Source organism: Melanotaenia boesemani, chromosome 9 (assembly GCF_017639745.1).
Source record: "Melanotaenia boesemani isolate fMelBoe1 chromosome 9, fMelBoe1.pri, whole genome shotgun sequence".
NCBI lineage: Eukaryota > Metazoa > Chordata > Actinopteri > Atheriniformes > Melanotaeniidae > Melanotaenia > Melanotaenia boesemani.
In genome coordinates, this window is record NC_055690.1 from 30,718,366 (window position 1) to 30,741,457 (window position 23,092).

The 23,092-nt window shown below is 39.7% G+C and overlaps 1 protein-coding gene across 1 annotated transcript in view; it reads right to left on the bottom strand.

The window, feature by feature from the left end:
- zgc:153039 (uncharacterized protein LOC767698 homolog) overlaps positions 1 to 23,092 on the bottom strand; it is a 76,879-nt gene that overhangs the window by 18,157 nt on the left and 35,630 nt on the right. Inside the window, exons 8-9 of the mRNA XM_041994998.1 lie at positions 20,391 to 20,473; positions 3,226 to 3,350 (exon numbers count right to left, since the gene is read on the bottom strand). Of these exons, the coding sequence (XP_041850932.1) occupies positions 3,226 to 3,350; positions 20,391 to 20,473 (208 nt within the window). The remainder of the gene's footprint in view (positions 1 to 3,225; positions 3,351 to 20,390; positions 20,474 to 23,092) is intronic.

Below are 23,092 nucleotides of genomic sequence, written 5' to 3' on the forward strand. Positions count from 1 at the left end.
TTTGCCAGCGGTCATACAGTGATAATGAGGCAGGAGGAGATAGTACGCAGCGCTGGACACTGAAGGAAAAAACCAGAGGAAAGACCAGGCACTGACTGACCTGCATTTTAACGATGATGCACTCAAACCAGAATTCCAACGTGTGCTTAAACCTCTGCTGCAGCCTTTTAGTGCTGAGTTATTGGTTAAGTTTTCCTTTAGTGTTTTGTTGTCCCAGAATAATGCTGCATACTCCTCATATTTATGAGTCTGCGTGATCAGCTTTACAGGAAAAGACCAAATTAGAAATTTGAATTAAGTTTAAATTAAGTCTGCAAGAAAGTCTCTGAGATGTTTCGGTCAGCAAGACAAAAACACAAAGAGGGATAATTATAAAGTACGTGCACACACCACCAAGATGATGTCTTCCACAAAACTTCTGAAACATAAGGATAAAGAAAGATGAATATGTTTAAACTAAGCTGCAGGAAGGCAACCGAAGCTTCGCTCCGTCACTGCAGACAGATCCAACAACCTGACCACCTTTATCCTGCAAAACACTTCTACCTGAAGTTTGTCGTGTCTTCCAGGAAAATGACTGTCAATAGAGCACAAAGGGTCACTGAACAGTTTGATGAGTATGAAAATGATGCATCATGCACAATAAGAAAAGGTTTTCTTCAGCAGCTGTATAAGACTGAAGTTCCAGCACATTTCTGTGTGTAATAAAGCAAGTATGCTTGAAAGTATTTTGGTATATTGCTGAGGACTGAGATTGTCTTCATTAATATAATCTGCGATCAATACTGCCCCCATCAGATTAAACCATTACTAAGCTGTGGGACTGGGTCTGTTCTCTGAACCCCCATGGCTGCACTGTGACTAAGCAAAATATATTATTCAGCTGAACTGATGTTTTATAATAAATAATTCAAGGAAACCACATTTAAACTACTTAATATGTACACATGCACAGCAGTCATATGGCAGCATTTCTTTTCAAATCAAATCTTCAGGTCTTTTTAAAAATATCTTAATTTTATTTTCCCTTCAGTTTTTCAGGTACTACTAGTTTTTAATACAAAAAAGAAAAAAAAAATCTGAAACAAAAAGGATGGTGTGGCACCTATAAAATAAAATAAAAAATTTAGTTTAGAAAAAAACAATAGAATAGAAAAGGATATAGTGCATTTTTGCTTTATTATGATGGGTTCATTCATACAAGCTCAATATGTCTAACTTGGTGAAGAACGGCGCATTCAATTCTTTTATTTTTTTTAAGAATGTTTGGGCTCCAAAGGCATCTTGTAGATAGTTGTTTGATGAGAACAGGGATCAAAAACAGGTTGACATGCAGCAATGGGCGCCAGGCCTTGGATTCAAGCCTGGGTCGGCTGCATTAAGGACCTGCAGTCTTTGTATATATGGTTCATGCCAACCAGTTGAGCTAACACCTTCCCACACATATTCGGTTTTTGACACAAATTGTTAGAGTGAAATAGTTAGGGTAGAAGCACATAATAATTTCTACTTCTACACAGTAGTCATTGCTGGTTCTGATCCTGCAGCCTCCGGTACTGTGGATACCCCCGACTCATCATGGTGGATGTCCTTGCTCATACTTGTCTTGTTAATTCAGTTAAACTGAGCTTTTTTCTTATTTTTTCCAGGCAAGCAACACATTTTTTTAATGAAATAAATCAATAAATGAAAAGAAAACACAGAACCTGTTTACTGCAAAGTTTGAATTCCTGTTAAAACACATAATTAGAGTAATAAAAAACATTAGAAAATTAGATTATTTTCCCTCTCATTACTGCACTTCCTGTTTCTCAAAGAACACATGCTGATGTCCGTGGTAGGTCATTTTTTATTTACAAAGACCATTCCCTTTTGAGGTAACTGATACAATTAGGATCTTCAAGTAATGATGTATTAAATCTCCAGTTTCTAAAAGGTGGTTTAATTTTCTTATCAATTAAAGTAAATGAGACCAGTGCATGGTCACTGATAGTGATGGGATGGATTTTAGTTTCCAATATTCATTTAAGAGCTGTTAACTACAAAATAGTCTATTCTAGAGTATGAGTTGTTTGACGACTTTTTTTCTTTTCTAAGTCTATTTTTATTTCATTCTTAGAGGCTTTTTTGCACCAAATATGACTGCAGAGCCCTGGATAAAAACATCCACTGACAACAAACATGCACCATTTAACTTCAGCTATTTCTGTGTTTTTTTTTTACTCAAATACATTTTTTCAGCATCATATTAAAGAAACAGCTGCTTCATCTGTAGTTTTAAGTGATCTCCTGTTGGAGTGAGATGAGACTACAGTTGTTCTTTGCAGCTTCAATACACAGATATCAGCTTAATCCACCCACAGCCTCTATCTCCACTTTCAGAGAAGTTAAATGAATCCTTCTGTTAAATAAATCCTTACAGAAGGCTTTTGTCAAACTGAATTACTGATCAGCCTCTTTGGCTCTCAGACATGCAGCATGTTTACACTGTTTGCTGCTGGATCCTCGTTCCTGCCAGTGATGTGTCTGGGATACGGGAAGCTTTTTTCAGGCCATGTGACTCATTTCCAGCTGCAGAAGAATATCTAACAGTAAACACAGTGTTGGAGGCAATCTGTCAAAACAATGAAGCAACGTGTGGTATTTAAACACTTTCCCTGCTTCAAAACAATAAAACAGAAGCAGTTTTAATGTTTGAGATGTATTTCAGTGCTGCTGCTAGAAAACAACCTGGTTATTGGATTTTGGAGGATATTTAGTGGGTGACACTATCAGCAGCTCAGACTGAAAGTGTGGGATGACTCATAAAAAGGTGCAGAGTGAATCAAATGTGGAAATCTGGCTGTGTCATGATGTCGCCCAGCCACATAAACGCTGTCCTCAGGTTATAGTTTTTATAAATTAGGCTTACTGTGAGTGTCCAAGGAATACAAACACACTCACAGATGCACACGCAAACACTTTAAATTTTAATCTCCGAGCATCTCCACATACCGTTACGCCAACATCCAGCTCAGGCTGTGCCCCCACGAAAACAAACAGTCACTGTTTTACTGTCAGTCCCTGTCCAATACAGGGCTGTATGCACGGCCCAGTTTTATGTCTTTAATTAGCATCCTGTCACTTCACAGGCTTCCAGCTTGCAAACAACAGCATACACACAAAGGCACAGTCAGAAGAGACAAAAGGAGGTGTGTGTGTGTGCTGAGATGGTGATATCTTTACCTGAAATTAGGTGCAGAGGCCCATTCCAGAGCGAGGCAAGCCAAGTCCACGGCCGCGTAGACCAACAGGAAGAAGATGGTCACAATGCTGGCGATGGTGTTCAGCTTCCCTGCAAACAGCACCAACTACAGAGGAAACAGAGGCAAGGTTAACATGAACGGTGCGTTCAATAACCTCCATCACCCAACTCCTTTCAGGCCCTAAAATGGAAAAATATGTAAGGAGATTAATCATGTAAACCTGCAGCCAAAGAGATTTTTATTGGACTCTCAGCTCGAACAGTTCTGAGAGTTTTCCATTTCTGAACCAGATTTAAACCACTGGACTCACAAACCAAACCAGCACCATAAATATTTGGAATTATAGATTCATACCTCCACATTCTAATTTGTTTTTGCCAGTGATTGTGGGCATTATTTTTGAGTTTGAAGCTGTAATGGCAAAATTATCCCTATCTCGCCAGGGTAAAAATCCTGTAGTTGGCTTTATGCTGATGAAAACTGTTCATGTCCTGCATTATGCTGCAAATACAGCGGTGTGTGGTGTTTGCCCCCTACCTGATTTCGTAATTTGTTCCATGTTTGTCACACTTAAATGTTTTAGATCATCAAAATAATTAATATTAGTCAAAGGCAACTCAAGCAAACACAAAATGTCAGGTTTTCATTATTAAGGGAGAAAAAAAATCCACACCTACTTGGCCTACTTGTGAAAAAATGATTGCCCCCTAAACTTAATAACTGGTTGGGCCACCCTTAACAGCAACAACTGCAATCAAGTGTTTGTGATAGCTTGCAATGATAACAGTGGAATTTTGGCCCACTCATCTTTGCAGAATTGTTGTAATTCAGCCACACTGGAGGGTTTTTGAGCATGAACCACCTTTTTAAGGTCATGCCACAGCACCTTAATAGGATTCAGGTCAGGACTAGGCCACTATTAAGTCTTCGTGGTGGACTTGCTGGTGTGTTTTGGATCATTGTCTTGCTGCAGAACCCGTGTTCGTTTCAGTTTGATGTCACAAACAGATGGCCAGACAATGTCCTTCAGGATTGTTCGGTAGACAGCAGAATTCATGTTTCGATTTATCACAGCAAGTCTTCTAGTCGAAAATTGTAACAAATGAATTAGAAATTAGTAGAAAAATAGTGAAAGCTGCCAAAAAAACATTTAAAAGTTGCATTTCAGAAATCTAATACAGTAATATGATGTTACCAGCAAATTACTGTTAAAAATATACAAAATATACATTGCCTGGCAAAAAAATAAATAAAAAGTCACACTAATATTTCATCGGACCACCTTTAGTTGTACGATACCATTCCTGAGCAGTTTTTGACAAAGCAGGCAATAGTGCTCAGGGGGCTCTGCAAGGTTTTAAGCACTTTTATTTATTTTTAATCCTTAAAAAAAAGAAAAGAAGTTAACATGTCAGAGAAGATGATCTGTGTTACATGCAGCTAATAGAGGTGTGTTTATACTTCTCAATAAATGATTTAAAGCACTATCATTCTAAAATTCTATAGAATTATATATATATATATATAAACATAAGATTATCTTATTATTAAATAAGTAAAAGATTATCATCTTGGAAGTTTTTAAGCTTCATTTGGTCCTTGGAGTGAAAATACAAATCATCTTAAAGTTGCTTTACTGAATGTGTTATGTATTATGTATCCAGAGGAGATGGAAACGACACTGATGTGTTTATAAAAACCAGTTTAACACAAATCCAGCTTTTTTGTCGGAGCCACTTTAGCTGTTCAAAACTAAAACCTTAAATACACTCACCAGCCAGTTTACTAGGTCCAACCCCAAACACATAAAGACGACGTCCTGAAGTTCAAACTGAGCATCAGAATGACGAAGAACGGGGATTAAGTGACTCTGACTGTGGCATGTTTATTGGTATATTTTAGAAACTGCTGATCTACTGGGATTTTCACACATAACCATCTCTAAGGTTTACAGAGAATGATCTGGGGAAGAGAAAATATCCAGCGAGCAGCAGTTGTCTGGACCAGAATGTCTTGTTGAGGTCAGAGGAGAATGGGCAGACTGGTTAGAGACGATAGAAAGGCAACAGGAAGTCAAATAAGCACTGGTTCCAACCAAGATCTGCAGAACAGCATCTCTGAACACACAACACAAGTAACCTTGAAGCAGATGAGCTACAGCAGCAGAAGACCACACCAGGTGCCTCCTGTCAGCTAAGAACAGGAAACTGAGGCTACAATTCACAGAGACTCACCAACACTGGACAATAGAAAATGGAGAAACGTTGCTGGTCTGATGTTTGGAATAAATTTATACAGATTTTGCAGCTGTAAATGAACGTTTGCAAATAATTTCATAGTTTGTATTTGTAAATCAAGTTTGTCCTGCAAAAAAAAATCTGCCCGCAAAATTTATGTTTGCGAATGTGCAGAAAAGGATTTGCATGGTTGTAAAAAAAGATGTGTATTTTTGGAAACTAATAGAAGTTCTTTTGCAAACGTCCTGTCCACAGACGCCAAGCAAAAAAACTGCGTGCGAGACTCTGAAGTTTAGAAATTTTGTCCCTGTCTTTTTACGTCAGTCTGATTGGATGGTGACTAATCAAACTGTCCAATCAGAAAGCAGACAGCATCCTGTCCGCTGCAGGCTCGTAAAGGGGAGTAGATTCGTTTAAAAGTTATCGCTTTTGTTTTGTTTCATCTCTGTACAGGAAAATAATTTCAAACAGTTTTATTGCATTTGGCTATGATGATGAAGCTCATTCTTATTATTACTGACAATGAATTTTCTGAGAAGCTAAAAGAAGCAAAGAACTCAGCAAATCTGCAGAAAACTAAAGAGATTTTTGTACATTTGTAATCATATCCGCAAATAATAATCAGAACTTCAAAGGTTTTTATGTCTCTGGTTTAAAGAACAAAACTGTAATGTCTTCAGTAGCATAAGAAGATATTCAGATGTCATTCAAACACCTTCTCTTTTTTCTAAACATCTCCCACCACATAAAGACACCACAAAGTATCAAAAATCACATCAAAACCGCATTTTATTCATTTTGTTTTAAAAGGCCAGAGATCAAAATATAAATTGTTTGTTTTATATCTGACCAGTAAACAATCAGCAGTTGTTTCTGAGAGCTTTGATGTCTTCGACTTGTTTTTTTAATCCTCACTGCAGATCTTTTCATGTCGGATTAACATGATTAACATTTTATTGTCGCACATTAGCATCTAAATTAATTTCTCCCTTCATGTGCTCAGTAGATCTTTTTGTCTTTTTCATTTCAGAAACAAGTTTGGCTGAAACTAAATAATATTTAATAATCTTAACAGGAAACAAAAGCCTATAATTCATGATAAATACACTCTGCACTTTTACAACAACTGTAACACCTACTTCACATCAGAATCAGAATCAGAATCAGAATCAGAATCAGATTTATTGCCAAGTAACTTTCATTACAAGGAATTTGTTGTGATTTGACGGTGCCTACATATAAATAAATAGATAAATATGAACCATAAAGATATGAACAAGCCAACTGAACATATAACATTAAGACTGAAAAACTATATAAGAGTGGAAATAAAAATGATGTACATAAAAATAAATAAGAGTAAAGTAGTGTATTTACATTAAATGAAATGTGCAGTCTGTAGTATAAAAATAAAAATGTACAAATTGAAGTGACCAATGAAGGGGGAGTGTGTTAATGCGTTGTCAGTCAGGTAAGTCTTTAGGTGAGTTCCAAAGCCTGATGGCAGAGGGGAAGAAACTGTTTTTGTGGCGGGAGGTTCTGGTTCTGATAGACCGCAGCCTCCGGCCAGAGGGGAGAGGATCAAACAGATGGTGTCCAGGGTGGGAGGGGTCAGCTGCTATCCTCCCTGCTCTCCTCAGGGTTCTGGAGGAGTAGAGTTCTGGGAGAGAAGGAAGGCTGCAGCCAATCACCTTTTCTGCAGAACGTATGATACGCTGCAGTCTGCACCTGTCCTTGGCAGAGGAAGCAGCGTACCAGACGGTGATGGAGGAGGTGAGGATGGACTCCATGATGGCAGTGTAGAAGTGGACCAGCATTGTCCGTGGTAGATTGAACTTCTTCAGCTGCCTCAGGAAGTACATCCTCTGCTGAGCCTTCTTGATGAGGGAGCTGATGTTCAGCTCCCATCTGAGGTCCTGGGAGATGATGGTGCCCAGGAAGCGGAAGGACTCCACAGTGTCCACTGGGGAGCCACGCAGGATGACAGGGGAGGGGGGGGCTGTGCTCTTCCTGAAGTCCGTAATCATCTCTACTGTTTTGGAAGCATTGAGCTCCAGGCTGTTCTCGCTACACCAAGCCATCAGACGGTCAATCTCCCATCTATAAGCAGACTCATCCCCACCAGAGATGAGTCCAATGAGGGTGGTGTCATCTGCAAACTTCAGGAGCTTGACAGACTGGTGACTGGAGGTGCAACTGTTCGTGTACAGAGAGAAGAGCAGGGGAGAAAGAACACAGGCCTTGTGGGGAGCCGGTGCTGATCGTCCTGGAGTCCGAAGTGTGGCTTCCCAGTCTCACGCGCTGCTTCCTGTCCGACAGGAAGTCTGTGATCCACCTGCAAGTGGTGTCGGGCACGTTGAGTTGTGAAAGCTTGTCCTGCAGACGAGCCGGGACGATCGTGTTAAATGCGGAGCTGAAATCCACAAACAGGATCCTGACGTAGGATCCTGCAGAGTCCAGGTGCTGGAGGATGAAGTGAGTGGCCAGATTTACAGCATCGTCTACAGACCTGTTGGCTCTGTAGGCAAACTGTAGGGGGTCCAGGAGTGAGTCCGTGATGGATTTGAGGTGGGACAGAACCAGGCGCTCAAAGGATTTCATGACCACAGAGGTCAGGGCGACGGGTCTGTAGTCATTCAGTCCTGTAGGTCCTGGTTTCTTGGGGACTGGGATGATAGTGGATGCCTTGAAACATGCTGGTACATGGCATGTCTCCAGTGAGATGTTGAAGATGTCCGTGAACAGAGGAGACAGCTGGTCTGCACAGTGCTTCAGGCAGGCTGGAGACACGGAGTCTGGCCCAGCAGCTTTGCGGGGGTTCTGTCTCTTGAAGAGCCTATTTACATCTCTTTCAAGGACAGAGAGAGGTGACGGTGGGGGGGACGTGGGGAGGGGGCACTGTAATGGTGAGAGGTGTACAGTCTCTATTGTGGTGGTGGTGGTGGGGGAGGGGCTGGTAGGCTGGAGCCGGTGTGAGGTGTGGTGGGGGGAGGTGTGAGAGCTGTCCAGGTGGTCTTCAAAGCGGCAGTAGAAGTCGTTGAGGTTGTTGGCAAGACGTCAATCGTTAGCAGCGGGGGGAGCTCTTGGCTTGTAGTTGGTGATCTGCCTGAGCCCCCTCCAGACAGAAGCAGAGTCGTTAGAGGAGAACTGATGTTGGAGCTTCTTTGAGTACAGCTGTTTGGCATTCCTCACCGCCCTGCTGAACCTGTACTTGGCCTCTATGTACTCTGCTCTGTTGCCACTTTTGAAAGCCTTTTCCTTTTCAGACCTCAACTGTCCCAGTCTGGATGTGAACCAGGGCTTGTCATTATTATAAGTCACCCAGGTGCGTGTTGGTACACAGCAGTCCTCACAGAAGCTGATGTATGAGGTTACAGCTTCTGTGTACTCATCCAGACTGGTGGAAGCAGCCCTGAAGACATCCCAGTCAGTGCAGTCCAGACACGCCTTTAAGTCTTCTGCAGCTTCACTAGACCACTTCTTTGATGTCCTCACCACAGGTTTAGAAAGTTTTAGTTTCTGTCTGTAGGCAGGAATCAGGTGGACCATGTTGTGGTCGGAGTGTCCCAGTGCAGCGCGGCTGACGGCGTGATATGCGTTACTGACGGTAGTGTAACAGTGATCGAGAATGTTCCCCTCCCTGGTAGCACATTTAATAAACTGTTTGTATTTAGGCAATTCCTGACTGAGTTTGCCTTTGTTGAAGTCCCCGAGGACAATAACCAAAGAGTCCGGGTTGGTCCGCTCCACTTCCAGTATCTGGTCGGCGAGTGCGCGCTGTGCGTCCTGCACGTTGCACTCTGGCGGGAAGTAAACACCGACCAGAATGAAGGAGGCAAACTCACGTGGGGAGTAGAATGGTTTGCAGTTGATAATAAAAGTTTCCAGGAGGGGAGAACAGTGCCGTTGTATCACTGTTACGTCGTTGCACCAGCCAGCATTGGTGTAGAAACAAATACCTCCACCCTTTGTTTTGCCAGAGAGCCGCGTATCACGGTCCGCTCGGTGAAGCTGGAATCCATCCAGCTGTAGCGCGGAGTCCGGGATGTTCCCACACAGCCATGACTCGGTGAAGCATAAATACAGACACCACTTATCCCTGATAATTGATCATTCCTCTGTGCAGACTGAGGGTAAATGATGATGGAATATTTCTCTCTAATGTGCGCTCACTGGGCAATAAAATGGACGAGCTTCATCTTCTGCTGAGGAGAAACAAGGACTTTCGTTCATCCTCTGTTTTGTGTATAATTCTTAGAGACATATGTTAAATGAATGTGAAAAAGGACAGAAGGATTTATCTGACCACCCAATATTCGCAAAGAGCTTCAATTTTATATTTAAGGAGGGAGTCCCCTTTCTATCTTTGAAGAAGGCTACGATCTCTGTGTTCCCCAAAGAGGGGAAAGACCTGACAATGAGGATCTTATAGACCTACTAGTGTTTTAAATCAGGATTAAATAATCTGATACTCGTCTTCTATCCCCTAATAGATACCCAGAAGCAGAAAACCATATTATAATCTTTTTAATATATCACATGGTAATAAATGGTGGATATCCCCCCAAAAAATGTTAACTTCTTGTTACATTTTGTTAAAAGGCCAAATAAAGACCTCATATTTAAAAAATTGGACTTTTCTTACCATTTTTTCATGGGTCGGGCCTTAACAGGTTAAGTTAAAATACAACTTTAACTGGGATTTTAGCTCTATTAAATATTCAGGTGTAAGATTAAGAAAAGATTCACTAAAACTCTATGATAAAAATGATTTACGTATTAACACACATATAAAATAAGATTTAGATAGACTCTGGACTAGGTAATAAAAAAGTGGTGATTAAAATATATCCTGCCCAGATTGCTCTACTTATTCCAGTCTTTACCTGTTAAAGTCCCACAATTCTGATAACCAAGATTTTATAGACTTCAAAACTATGTCTGACAGATTTGGCCTTGGTCGACAGGACTTTTATAAATATCTTCAGCTCAACCATTATTATGAAAAAAAATATTTAAAACCTTTTATTCAAGAATATATCAGGTGTCATACAAATGTTTATAAAGGCTTATCATTCTAAACTGCTCAGGGAAACTATTGGCGAGTTATACTGGAATATTGTAAAATTAAGAGGCCACTCTACATTAAAGAGAAATGGGAAAAGGAATTAGGAATTGTGGTCTCATCTAAAGAGTGGGAAACTATCTCCTGGAAAAATTGTGTTAGATATTTTATAAGCCTAAATCAAAAAGCCAAACAAACTCATTACTTGCCCGTATGTTGGTGGTTATGTGGTCAATGCACTGCAGACCACACGCATATCTTTTGGGGTTGTCCTGCTCTCAGTCCTTTCTGGGAAGGAGTTCACCAGATAGTTAGAGATGTATTGGCTTATGACATAATCTTTACCTGTCTTTCCTTTTATTTGGAGATCATAGAATCAGACTTGCCCAAAGCTAACAGATACCTTCTAAAACTTTTTATGACAGCTAGTAAAAAAGCCATAACTAAAAGGTGCTTTAACAGGGACCCTCCTACTATTTGCCAGTGGAAAGCCATTGTAAATAACATTTGAAGTATGAAGTGATTGACCTTCAGGTTTTAAGGATTGAAAAAGAATAGGGTGATGCCTTTTGGAAGAAGTGGGACATATACCTCTCAGAAAGCTGTGACAATGTATCTGATTAAATTTTTTGTATTATTTTTGTTAGAAAAGGTTTATTAGTCATTTTTTAATGGTGGCACCTCTTGTTGAATCCCATATCTGTTTTTTTTTTAGTTTATTTTCTGTTTCTGTTATTAAAAAAGGAATAAGTGACGTATCATCATCAGTCGGCCAGAGAGAAAATTCCACAAGATACACCAAGGGAGCGCTAAGGAGAAGAAGAGGAAAGAGGAGAGAAGAGAAATAAAGACAAATGAAAATGAGAAAGAAGGAAAAGGAGCATCGTTGACCTCTGGCAGTCAGAGTTAGTGGGTGTCTCTCCAGCACTCCCCGGGGAGTCGGCTTTACTGCAGCATTAATTAGTCATTAACTCAGACACGGGCCAGCGTGGACGGCCGCAGTGACAGCACACCCACTGTGTGTGTGTGTGTGTGCGTGTGTGTGTATGCATATGAACACAGTAAATTTCTCCTAGATACATTTTTGTGTACCCATCTAAAAGACTTAACTGGAAAGTCATGTACATTACCTCCCACACATTTCACTGCAATATGTGTGCACACACATGCACACACACACTAACACATAAACACACACACGCATGCACATGCACACACCATTAAATAAAAAGAAACACTTTGGTGATGCTTTGTACCACAAACTCTGCTCCAGGTTACAGGACAGAGTGACTCCAGCATGCTAAAATCTGTCTACACAGCACTGCCTATACATCTAAAACAGGTAAGTAGAAGAGAAATTATAATATATATGTTTAACATCTTAAGAATCTAAGAATTTAAAAGAGAAAAGAAAAGAACAATAAAATCTCTACTAAAACCAATAAAGGATGCCAAAAAATAACACAGGAAGCATGAAATCACTTAATTCCTACAACACTACCCCATCACTACCCCAAAATACCCAAGAAGGACACCCCGCTCCAACCTACAGTAAACAGCATTGGATCAGTAACTTACAACCTCTCAAAAGCTCTGGTAGAAATAATAAAACCCCTCCTTGGTACAACAAAACGTTACTGCAAAAACTTTAAATAAATGGCACAAGAACTAAACAACATGAAAGTCTAAGCAGACAAAATACTCATCTCACACGATCTACTATCATTATTCACAAAAGCCCCCGTCAACGTCACATTACACATTATAAAGGAACACCTGTGGAATGACAGGACACTCAAAAAACGCACAGACCACACGCCTAGTTTGTTGCAGAATCCACATATTTTTAATTCAAAAACAAAATCTAATGAGAAAAACAAGGCTTCACAATGGGAGATCCACTTTCAGCAACCATGAGCAGTTTTTTCATGGAGCACCTTGAAGAAAAGGCCATCCATACACCTACAACTGCCTGATGTCAAGCATAGCACATAATATAATTCCATCTGATCATGTTTCAATACTACTGTCAGTTTGTGTTTTCAGTCTTTATTTTTGTGTACTTCTGTCATGTCCCTGTTTAACCTGTTGGTGCCAGATGTTTCTTGGACAAGGCAAGAACAAGACAAAAAAATATGTACTTGATTCAGTCTACCTTCAAGTACCCACACGTTATACACTGTTGGAAAGCTAAGTTTCTTGAGATGTGAATGGCGTATACCATTCTAGTCTACAATCATAACTGTAGATTCAGTAAACCAGGGGTGGCCAAAATCAGCCCCTGACATTTTGGTCCAAAATATGAGGCAGCGTTTTAATGATTGGTAACACAAGTGTTCACTAAAGAAGAGTCTGAGCTTTCCTGCTAAAACCCTTTGGTATTTATCCTTCCTGGCTCTTTATCCTGTTAATTATTAAACTGGTTTATGTTGTTATGACTGTGTCACAATTATCATGTAATCTTCTGATCATGATTATTTGAGATAATTCAAATTATCTTTTCTAAATCATCATGATCATCTTTATTCACACATGTAAAAACATTTGAGTCCAACAATTTCCATGTTTTCTGTGCCAGAATGCTGCACTGTCAGTGACTTGATTTGTGTATCTGTATTCTGCAGCACAACATTTTCACTGCCCCCTAGTGGTTATTTCAAGACACCTTACAAGCACAAGTGGCCACAAGAGCATGAGATGTCTGGTTTCTGCCATTATGGTTTGTCCACCGCTCCTTTGTTTGACATGAATGTGCATGTTTATTGCTTATTCAAACATTTCTGACCTCTTGCCACTTATGGGGGTACTTGACTGTTCTTAATCAAGAGGACAGTTTTTCACTTTAAGTTTGATTGATAGTCTGATTGTAATCTGGTTTTCAACACTCAAGACTCAGTGGGATGGAAAAGGAAGGGGCAGCTCTCTGTTACTGGCACTTGTAGTTAAGGAAAAATGGCCACAGAAATGTATGAAAAGTCTGAAGTGATTCAGGTTGGTTTTAGTTTTCTACAAGAATTCTAACAGTAAAAGTGTTAAACATTGTTGTGGCAAAGACAAGAAGAAAAAAAGACTCAATCTCTGCCAACAGTTCGCCAAACACCACATGATGTTTAGTGAAATTTGGCCCCAATTACACCTAATTTAATTCAAGGTTCATTTAGGATCCAGGTTTAAATGTCTGGGAGGAGCTAAGAGGAGCACAGTTTCTGCTCCTCCTCAGTCTATCTCAGACAGCATTTAATTTAAGTGAATTTAGAATAATCTGGTTTGATGAACATGTTCTTCATTGTTCCACAGGAAAGTTTCTAGAAGTCCTCATTAGATGTCGGAACCATGTTACTTGCAGTGACTCATTTTCCTTCAGAGAACCACAGCTTCCAGTTTTCCGATGCTTTGACTCACATCTTTCCTGATTCTTTGATTTATTGATCCTTCGACTCACATGCAGCTGAGGGAAATTCAGCAGAATCCCATGTCACGGTCCAAGGGGAATGAGGTGTTGAAGAAGACCCAAATGCAAAACAAACACAGAGGAGCTAAAGCCAAGTGGCATCTAGGATTTTGATGATGAAGCACAGGAAACTATAGATGATCCAAAAACTCATTCCAGCCGCTTCCCACTTGGCTGTGAATCGCTCCAGCGAGAGTTGGAGCAATCCTGAGGCCACCAAACCAGATCCCCTTAACACCTCGGCTGCACCTAGAAATTCAGTCCATAAAAGTTACAAACAGTAAATGTGACGAAGGGCTGCCTTGGGAGAGTCCAACCCTCACTAAAAACAAGTACGACTTACTGCCGGCAATGCGGATCAAGGTCTGACACCAGTCGTAAAGGGACCAGACAGCTCATAGAAGGGGGTCAAGCACTCCATATTCCTGGAGCTCCAAGTCCACAAAGCACATGTGGACCATTGTTCCACGACCAAGAAGAAAACCACACTCTTCTTCTCAATCTGATGTCTGACTTTCCAACAGACCCTCCTCTCTGGGACCCCTGAATAGACCTTACCTGGGAGGCTGAGGAGTGTGATACCCCTGTAGTTAGAGCACATCCTGCGGTCCCCCTTTTTGAAGACAAGGACCACCACCCCAGTCTGCCCAATCAAGAGGCAGCATCATTTGTCCATCAACATCAACAGACTGAACATGTCCAGCTCAGAGCAGATTACACTCTGAATTCACCTAAATTCAACACTGTCTGAGAAGGAGTGATAAGGAACAAAAGCTGTACTTCTTTTACTACCAATCATTCCAATCTGGATCCCAGGTGGAAAATGGAGGGAATTCATGAAGGTAAAATCAGTGCCAATTTCACTGAGACAGACTTATAGTAGAGATTGAATCTTTATTTACTTTGCCACAACAATGTAGATCTTTTTAACTCTTTTATTGTTACAACCCTTCTAAAAAACTCAAACTAACCAGATTTTCTTCAGTCTTTTCTTTTCAGAGTAGTCTGGTAATTTTTCTTTAACTAAGAGCTTCAATAACACAGATCTATCCCTTCCTTTTCCATCCCGCAGAGTCTTGAGTGTTCAAGGCCAGATTACAATCAGACCTTTGTCATCAGTTAATCACTCAAATGGTGGAGGAGGACATAGAGAGGAAGAGGAGGACAGTAAATGATCTCTGATAGCAGCAGCAAAGCAGCTAACGATTTCAATCTAAATGCTTGTCTTCATCTCCTGGAGAGAGGCAACGGATGAGGAGAGAGAAGGAGCAAATAATGACAAGCCATTCAGCCTTTAACACTCACCTCAGATAATAATGGTTTAGTCAGGACTATGTGCTCGTAAAATCCTCCGCCTCCTCTTTGTCTCTCCATCCCCAGCCTCCTATCCTCTACCAATATTTTCTCCTCGCTATAAATTGACTTCCTTCCACTCATTTAGTAGGCAAGAGAGGAGAAAATACCACAACCACATTTCTTGCTTTCTTTGGGCAGAGTGAAAGAAGTGAGATGACACTGTGTTTCATCTTCTTACATTTTTTTTAGCAAACTTCTACATTTTCCCTCAATCACAAACCTGCACAACCTGATGCAGAAGATTGCTTATTAGACAGAAGCATCTTCAAATTCTTCTGCAGCAAAAAAAAAAAAAAAAAAAAAAAAAAAAAAGATTAGATTGGATTGGATTTTTATTTAAAACAAGTAAACTAAGAATACATTCACACCAGGATAGTCCAGGGACTAATGCATTTACAACATCTGCTCACCTGGGGGCAGTATTAATGAAATGACTGCTGACCAAGAAGAAAGAAGAAGAAAATCTAGCTCAGCGATAGGCCAGGACTGAAAACAGCCCATTACCACAAGTAAATAATGGAGCAATGGTACATTTATGATACGTATATGTTGTATTACCCCCAGATATCAAGAAAAATTGGTATTACATAAATATCTTTAAATGAATTGATATCGAATTGGATTTAACCATAATCAAATTAATTAAGGCTGTTGTAAATTAAATCGAATCAATTTAGCAAATTAGTGGTGAAACCCAGCCCCGTCCAACATGCTGCAGTACGTTGTCTCATATATCACTTCCTCTTTGGTTCATTGGATGGTCCATTTGCTGTCAGCACACCAAGCCAAAGTTCAGGCGGACCAAAACCCCCGGTTTTCAAGCGGACCAGAGTTAGCTTCTTTGGTCCACATCAGAGTCTGAATGCATGTTCAGACTACTCCAAACAGACTATCCATGAATGAGCATCAGGGTTCGCTTAAAGTGCATCAAACAGCACCAATGTGAACGCGCCCTTAAACACCTGTGTAAAGTTATGTATCTTAACTTTATCACCTCGGAGGCGGAGGTCATGTTTTTGGCAGCACTGGTTTATCTGCCTGTCTGTCAGCAACATAACTCAAAAAATTATTGACGGCTTTTGAAAAAATGTTCAGGAAATCTCAGGAAAGGAAATAAGGGACAGTGTTGTTTTTGGCAGGCATCTCAGTTTTAGTCTTAGTTTTAGTCGTCATGACAAAAAGTCTTATTAGTTTTAGTCACATTTTAGTCATTTCTAAGTTTGATAGTTTTAGTCAAGTTTTAGTCGACAAAAACTCAAAAAGATATTAGTCTAGTTTTAGTCAAACAAAAAAAAGTAGTTTTTTAACAAATTAATTTAGGTCAATAATACTTATTAAAAAGTTAATCAAGGTTGACAGGTTATAATAAGTATTGCAATTCATTAAAGAAGTTAACCTTAATGTTTTTGCATAATAACCAGATCCTTTACCAGACTGACAGCTTCAGCATAGACTTTCCCATCAACAGGGTGATACTTAATTGCCGTTTGGCAGAAACATTTTATTTCTATATTTCAACATTTTTCATGAAGTGATGCCCTACTTCATCATATAAAAATGTCACACAAGAAAATAGCAGATCTATAACTGCAACATATAGCAACACATTGTGAGCTTGTTTGATTATTTTGATTGATAATTACTAAATTAAAAGGAATGGTTTAAGACTTAGAAGGTTTCCCAGCCAACAGCAAATACTTTCTGACCTACTTTGGGTTATGCATTGCACTGATAAAATGCTAACTGTGGAATCAATTACTCCAAAAAAGCAAAGAGCAACAACATCCTCACTTTGGTAACTGTGGCTTTATTTCTGAGAATTTTCTTAAGTGCAATACTCCACCCTGAACATGCACACGCCCAAAATATGAGCAAAGGATGAGGAACACATGCTCAACTTGACCTGGTCTGCCAGTGAAATTATGATGGATTATAGTTAAAATATGTCTATGTATTGTTTTGTTGCTTTCGAGCACCAAACCCCTTCGTCCAAACTGACCCCATGATTCGTCTAAGAAAGAATAAATTGCTGGTCTGTTTGCGCGCTGCACATCTGGTGGTGGGCGTGGCCAAGGTGCAGCAGTATTGCTGACTGACAGATTGCGCTCACAATAGGCAGAAATGTCGTGCATTTTTAATGTCGGACAATCAGCCCTTGAACATTGTTGTCTCGTCAACGAAATCTCACAAACGTCTCCTCATGTTTTTGTCATCAGAGAGCCATTTTTAGCTCGTCACCGTCTCGTTATCGTCATGAAAAAAAGGTTTGTCAACTAAATAAATTTGTCATCGTTGACGAAAACAACACTGATAAGGGACGATGAAGTGATTAAATTTGCCCACATACAGGAAACTTTTTATAGTATTTTTATTGGTATATATATATAAATATATATACTTGACTAAACACATTAGTGAAGTGGGAACAACTGCAGATGCAGCGGCAGGACTGTGTGTGTGTGTGTGTGTATAGGATTCTGTGTAGTTTTACATATTATAAAATAATTCCACAAACTAACTCTTACTGTAATGTTTTGGTATTTTTAAGGGATGAGCATTTTAAGTGATTTTGTTTAGTCGACTAGTCAGGCCAGTTAAAACTGATAAGTTGTCTAGTCGTGACGTCACTGTGACATCATCAATAATGAAATGAAAAATACTTTACTTTCTGGTGAAATTATAAAATGTGGTAATGTGTGTGTTCCAGACAGAAGCATTTTTTATTTAGACTTTTTCAGACTTTTAGTCCCCAAGAGGAAATTCTTCCCCACAGACCGAAGCCCCTGGACTCCCATCACCAAGTTGGCAATACTGCACATAACACTATATAACAAAACCAGTCCATGGCATTCTGAGCAAGGCCTGTTGCTTTGGACAGCTGTGACTGCAGGAATCAGACTTTTTCTAAAATGAGCCTTCCTGCACAGCAATGTCTTATTTTTATGCCCTGAAGGCAATCGGGTGAGGTGTTCATGTAGTGTAGTGGTTCCCACATTTTCTGAGTCATGACACCCAATATAACTTCATGAATATGGAGGATAAAGTGGTTATTGATGTATTTAGCTAACCGCTGTAACAAGACACCTAAATGTCGAAAATCAATTTCTCTCTCAGAGATGATGCTAAATACAGATTTTTAACATGGCATGAGTCATAACTTTGTTGTTTATGTATTAATATGTTAAAAAATTAACACGTTAATTTCACAGATTAATCTTAATTGTGCAAACCCAAATAAAATCCCAAATTATTTGATAAATGTAGGTTATATATATATATTTTTTTTTCTACAGTGATCTGGCGATCCCCTAAAAATGATCATGGGACCTCCAGTTTGGGAAAGGCTGATGTAGCTGATGTGTGCTATTGAGATTGCAATGCATGTAGTGGCCTTATTTTTGAGTTCAGTAAAGTTGGATGTGGGCATACCAATGACTTTTGCAGCAGTGCTGGTTATGTTTGTAAGTCTACTCCTGTTTTTAACAGAGAGCATGTTATAAAAACAGGTGGCGCAGTACATTAGGAAGGGTTAGATGATGCTTTGGTACACTGGCAAAAGGAAATGTGGAGAAACATAAAGGTCTCTAAGTTTAAAGATGGCTGACACCAACAACACCATAAGGACAAATGTCTTTACAGCACAGTTCACCACATTTTTTCAGTAGTTTTCTGCTTAACTTTTGCTGAAAGAATTGCTGTTTGTCCCTGAAAAACAGCTTCGTCTGACCAGGCAACGTGGAGCAGGTGTGTCGTCTCAATCCTGAAGTTCAAGATTTAAGCCTGTTGTTTACAACTTGTCACAGCACACAAGTTCATCTCTTTACTTTCAGTTTATAACAATTTTAAAATGTATCCTTGTCTGATTTTCCTTTTATTTTTCTTTAGTTTCGTATTCTCCAGCCTTAATTTTGTTACAAACCTCAGTTGCACTCTCCATCAACTACCAAATTCAGGACCTGCTGTTTTTCTCACCTTCCCGTTCCCAATCAATTCAAATTTAATAAATCCAATAAAAAAATATATGATAATATTTGAATATAAAATAATTGAATGAAAAAAAAATCAGATTTTAATTGAGTAATTATAGAAAATAAAATAAACTTGATCTTTTACCGGTGGCAGGGGTTGATGTAGGGGGTTTGGGGTGACCCCCTAATATGATGGTCAGGGAAACACTGGCATTTATTAAGTTTATTAGAGCAGGTTCCTGGCTCAGAATAAAAGTTTGTTCAAAGTGAAAAATCACAATGAAGTTAAATTAAGCAGAACTTACTTAAATCCTACTGGTGTCTTTTTATGAAGGATAATGTTGAATTTATTATTTACACTGTGTTTTAAAGGAGATTTCAAAACATCGAGATACATATATATTGTATCGGGATAAGAAAAGAAAAAAAAAAATCAGTTATCGACCATATCGCCCAGCCCTACGTCGTACTAAAGTTTGTAGGGTTCAACTCCAGCACCAGCAGAAAAAGGTGGACATGGTCACAAAAGACTGAGCAGGGGCTTGAAACCCAACACACTTCGGTGAAGAAACACATCTTTATCCAGAAAATGACCAGTTATGGATGCTGTTGTCAAACACAAGAGCAGAATCAACAGAAACAGCAAGAAGTCACAAAAACAAAGATATGAAATATAAATAATAACAATACTTTATTGGTCCCAACTGGGAAATTTGGAATTTAACCCATCTCTAGATGTGCCAGAGAGCAGTGGGTCGCTTCTGTTGGCAAGCTGGGGATTTGAACCCAGGTTTGACTGACTAAACTCCACCTCTGCAACCACTAGGCCACCACTTCCACAAAATCACATTTATCTATGATCCAGAAATGACAAAACACCTCCTTAAAATTTTCATAAACCAGTAAAAAATTACCTGGTTATACAATCTCATGAACTTTTGTTCATGTAACTGAGTTCTTGATCTGTTGTGCTTTATATTTTAGGAAAACTGTGTAGATGTTATATGCTGTCCCAACTCAGAAAAAAAGGTTTTAGACTAAATATAGAGGAGCAGGATCTCCACTAACCTGCACAAGGAACCAGGAGATGAGCACAGAGACCCAGGGGTTACCACTGCGGGACGTCTTCTTGGCTGGAGACAACACCTTACCTGCAGGAATGAAGAAAGACAACATTCAACATTAGTAAAATGGGTAGAAAAAACTAATTAGCATCTGCAGTTAGAAAAGGCTGGACAGTCATGGACAGAGCTGGTTCAGGTGGAATGACACCTGTCCTCGGAAGTTCACAGTTTAACTACACAGAGACAATTCTTGATGTGGTGTAGTTTCCAAAGTTAGTTTAAACTTTTTTTCATCTAGTGTCGCTTGTTGTAAAGGTACTGGAGTTTGAGTTTCTAGATGTTTTAACCGATTTGTAAAAACCGGTTTAGGTTTTTAGCCTAAAATACTGGGGCTGTATTCACAGAGGATCTTATCTCACCACTAGGAGGACTCCTAAACAGCAGTGAAAGTTTTTAAGCTAAGTGCTCCCTCTTAAAACCTATTCACAAAGCAGCTGAGAGTAACGTTTACTAAGGAACTGAGAGAGCTAAGAGAAAGGGTGGATGTGACCTCCCTAGATGACGTCATGTTTCCTGACACTGATTTGCTGTCTTGGGTCTTTGGGTGTTTTAGGTCTTGGTTCATGACAGAGATACTTCAGGAGGTGTGATGCTGGATCCAAACAAAGATATGAATTAAAATGTAGGCTGTGAGTGTCTTTTTTTTATTTCAACATTTATGTTTGATTTTCAATTAAAAAAAAAAACATACAGTACATTTCATTAACAGCTCAGCGACGATTCATCAGTCTTCAACAAAGTGCAACACACTAATCAAAACACTATCTGTGTGTTAATGTTATGGAACTTTTTTACAGCTGACGAAAGCATGTTCGTCCGCTGATGGTGCAATGATTCTGACATATGTTCCATCTATAGCACCATCACACCGGGCAGTCTAGCTATGGCCATAAACTCTGTTTTGAGCCAGAACAGTTGCCGCGGAAACCGTAGAAATTGTCGGATGATGTGGGGTCTGCAGAGGGCGTTTGTTGTTTGATGAATAAATCTGCTTACTGATGGTTGAGATATGTGAGTTCATCTGCGCTGCAAAGCTGCAGTTTTTCCTGAAGCCAAATAACGTAATGTAGTCACAACTTTGATCTCCGGTGTTAGTGCGTTATTTCTGTTCGTCAGTGAGGTAAAATGTTTTGTGACATACACTCAGGTGAAAAATTTAGGAGTCCTACATTTAGGACCAACATGCCCACTTTAACTACGAGTCACTCCAAAATCAGCAGGTTAGGAGCTACGTTTAGCCCGAAGATTCTTTATGAAGACAGCCCCTGGTTTCTTAATGCATACAAGAGAAAAATGAGCCTAATATCAAAATGAAGAACTGGCGTGTTGAACTACTTTCCTCCATCAGCTTGGTGCCGATGTTGTGGATTACTTCAACTTCAGCCTCTCTCTTATCTCTGATAACTGGTGAAGTAGGTTCGTGGAGCTCTTGAGGCAACGAGTTATGAAGGGAGAACAATTTGATGCACCCCTTTGTAATGCACGATATACCAGCTTGCTTTTATTTGTGTAGACGGGCAGTATACATTCATGCATTTTTCCCAGGCGAAGTTTCAAATTTGACCCATTTTTTCCACACATACGCACACACCTAACAACAGAGACAAAAAGCAGTTGAGCAGGTGGGGAGGATGGGAGGAAGAGAGATGGATGGAGGAGAGGAGCCAGAGTTTCAGAGTGAATTTCACACCTGATGAAGGATACGAATTAAATCAGTGAGACTTTCAGGTCGGTCAATGCAGCTGAGTGATGGAGAGGATGGAGAGAGGCAGGACGGAGGTGAAGGAGTTACAGATTAGTGAGTTATTGAGGAGAAAGTGATGGAGGAGTGTGAGAAGAAAACTCCTGAGTGTGTGTGTGTGTGTTGGGAAGCTGACACATCTATCAGTCAGTTTGCATAGGACAGTGGGAAGGTTAAGTAGTGAGCTGCATGCATTAATATTGTGAACGACACACCTGTATACTTACAGTGTTGTCATAGTAACCACTTGTTTGAACTATTTGTTCTCCACCATAACAGCCCAACACATTTAAGGTTCCACAATCAGAGTCTTATTGAAACAGATTAATCTGGTTTGTGTTAACCCTTTAGCTGCTGGTGAGCAGACAGGGCCATTATCGCCATTAATCCCTCCTGACACACACTGCCTTACCCCAGGCTTGGACAGAAAAAGGGCAAATCAATTTGCAATATACTTAAAAAAGAATGAGAGGATGGGAAAAGGAAACTGCTGAGTCGTTAATAATGACTGTGCAGCTGGTATCGAAGTCCCAATTACTTGATTTCCCAATTCATCACAGTGTTAAACGGTACGATTAATTCATCGTAAAGATCCCTCAATATCATCACTTTCCATAAAAGATGATGTCTGAACTATATCGGCAGATCAGCACACAACTCGCACATGGATTAAAAGAAAACTACACAACATGCATGTAACGTATAACCATTTGTGTTGCTTTGTTTTCATTCACTGTCAGAGTGGAAAAGTATAGCAGAGGAAGAGTTATTCCCTCCAAACAAATCTTTTATCCTTGTCAGATTTCTTGGCTTATAGAAGTAAAAGAATCAAGGTGTTATTTTTTGAAGAATTCAAACGCAAATTGGTTCATTTTCAGGAAATTTTTATTTATTATTTTATTTAA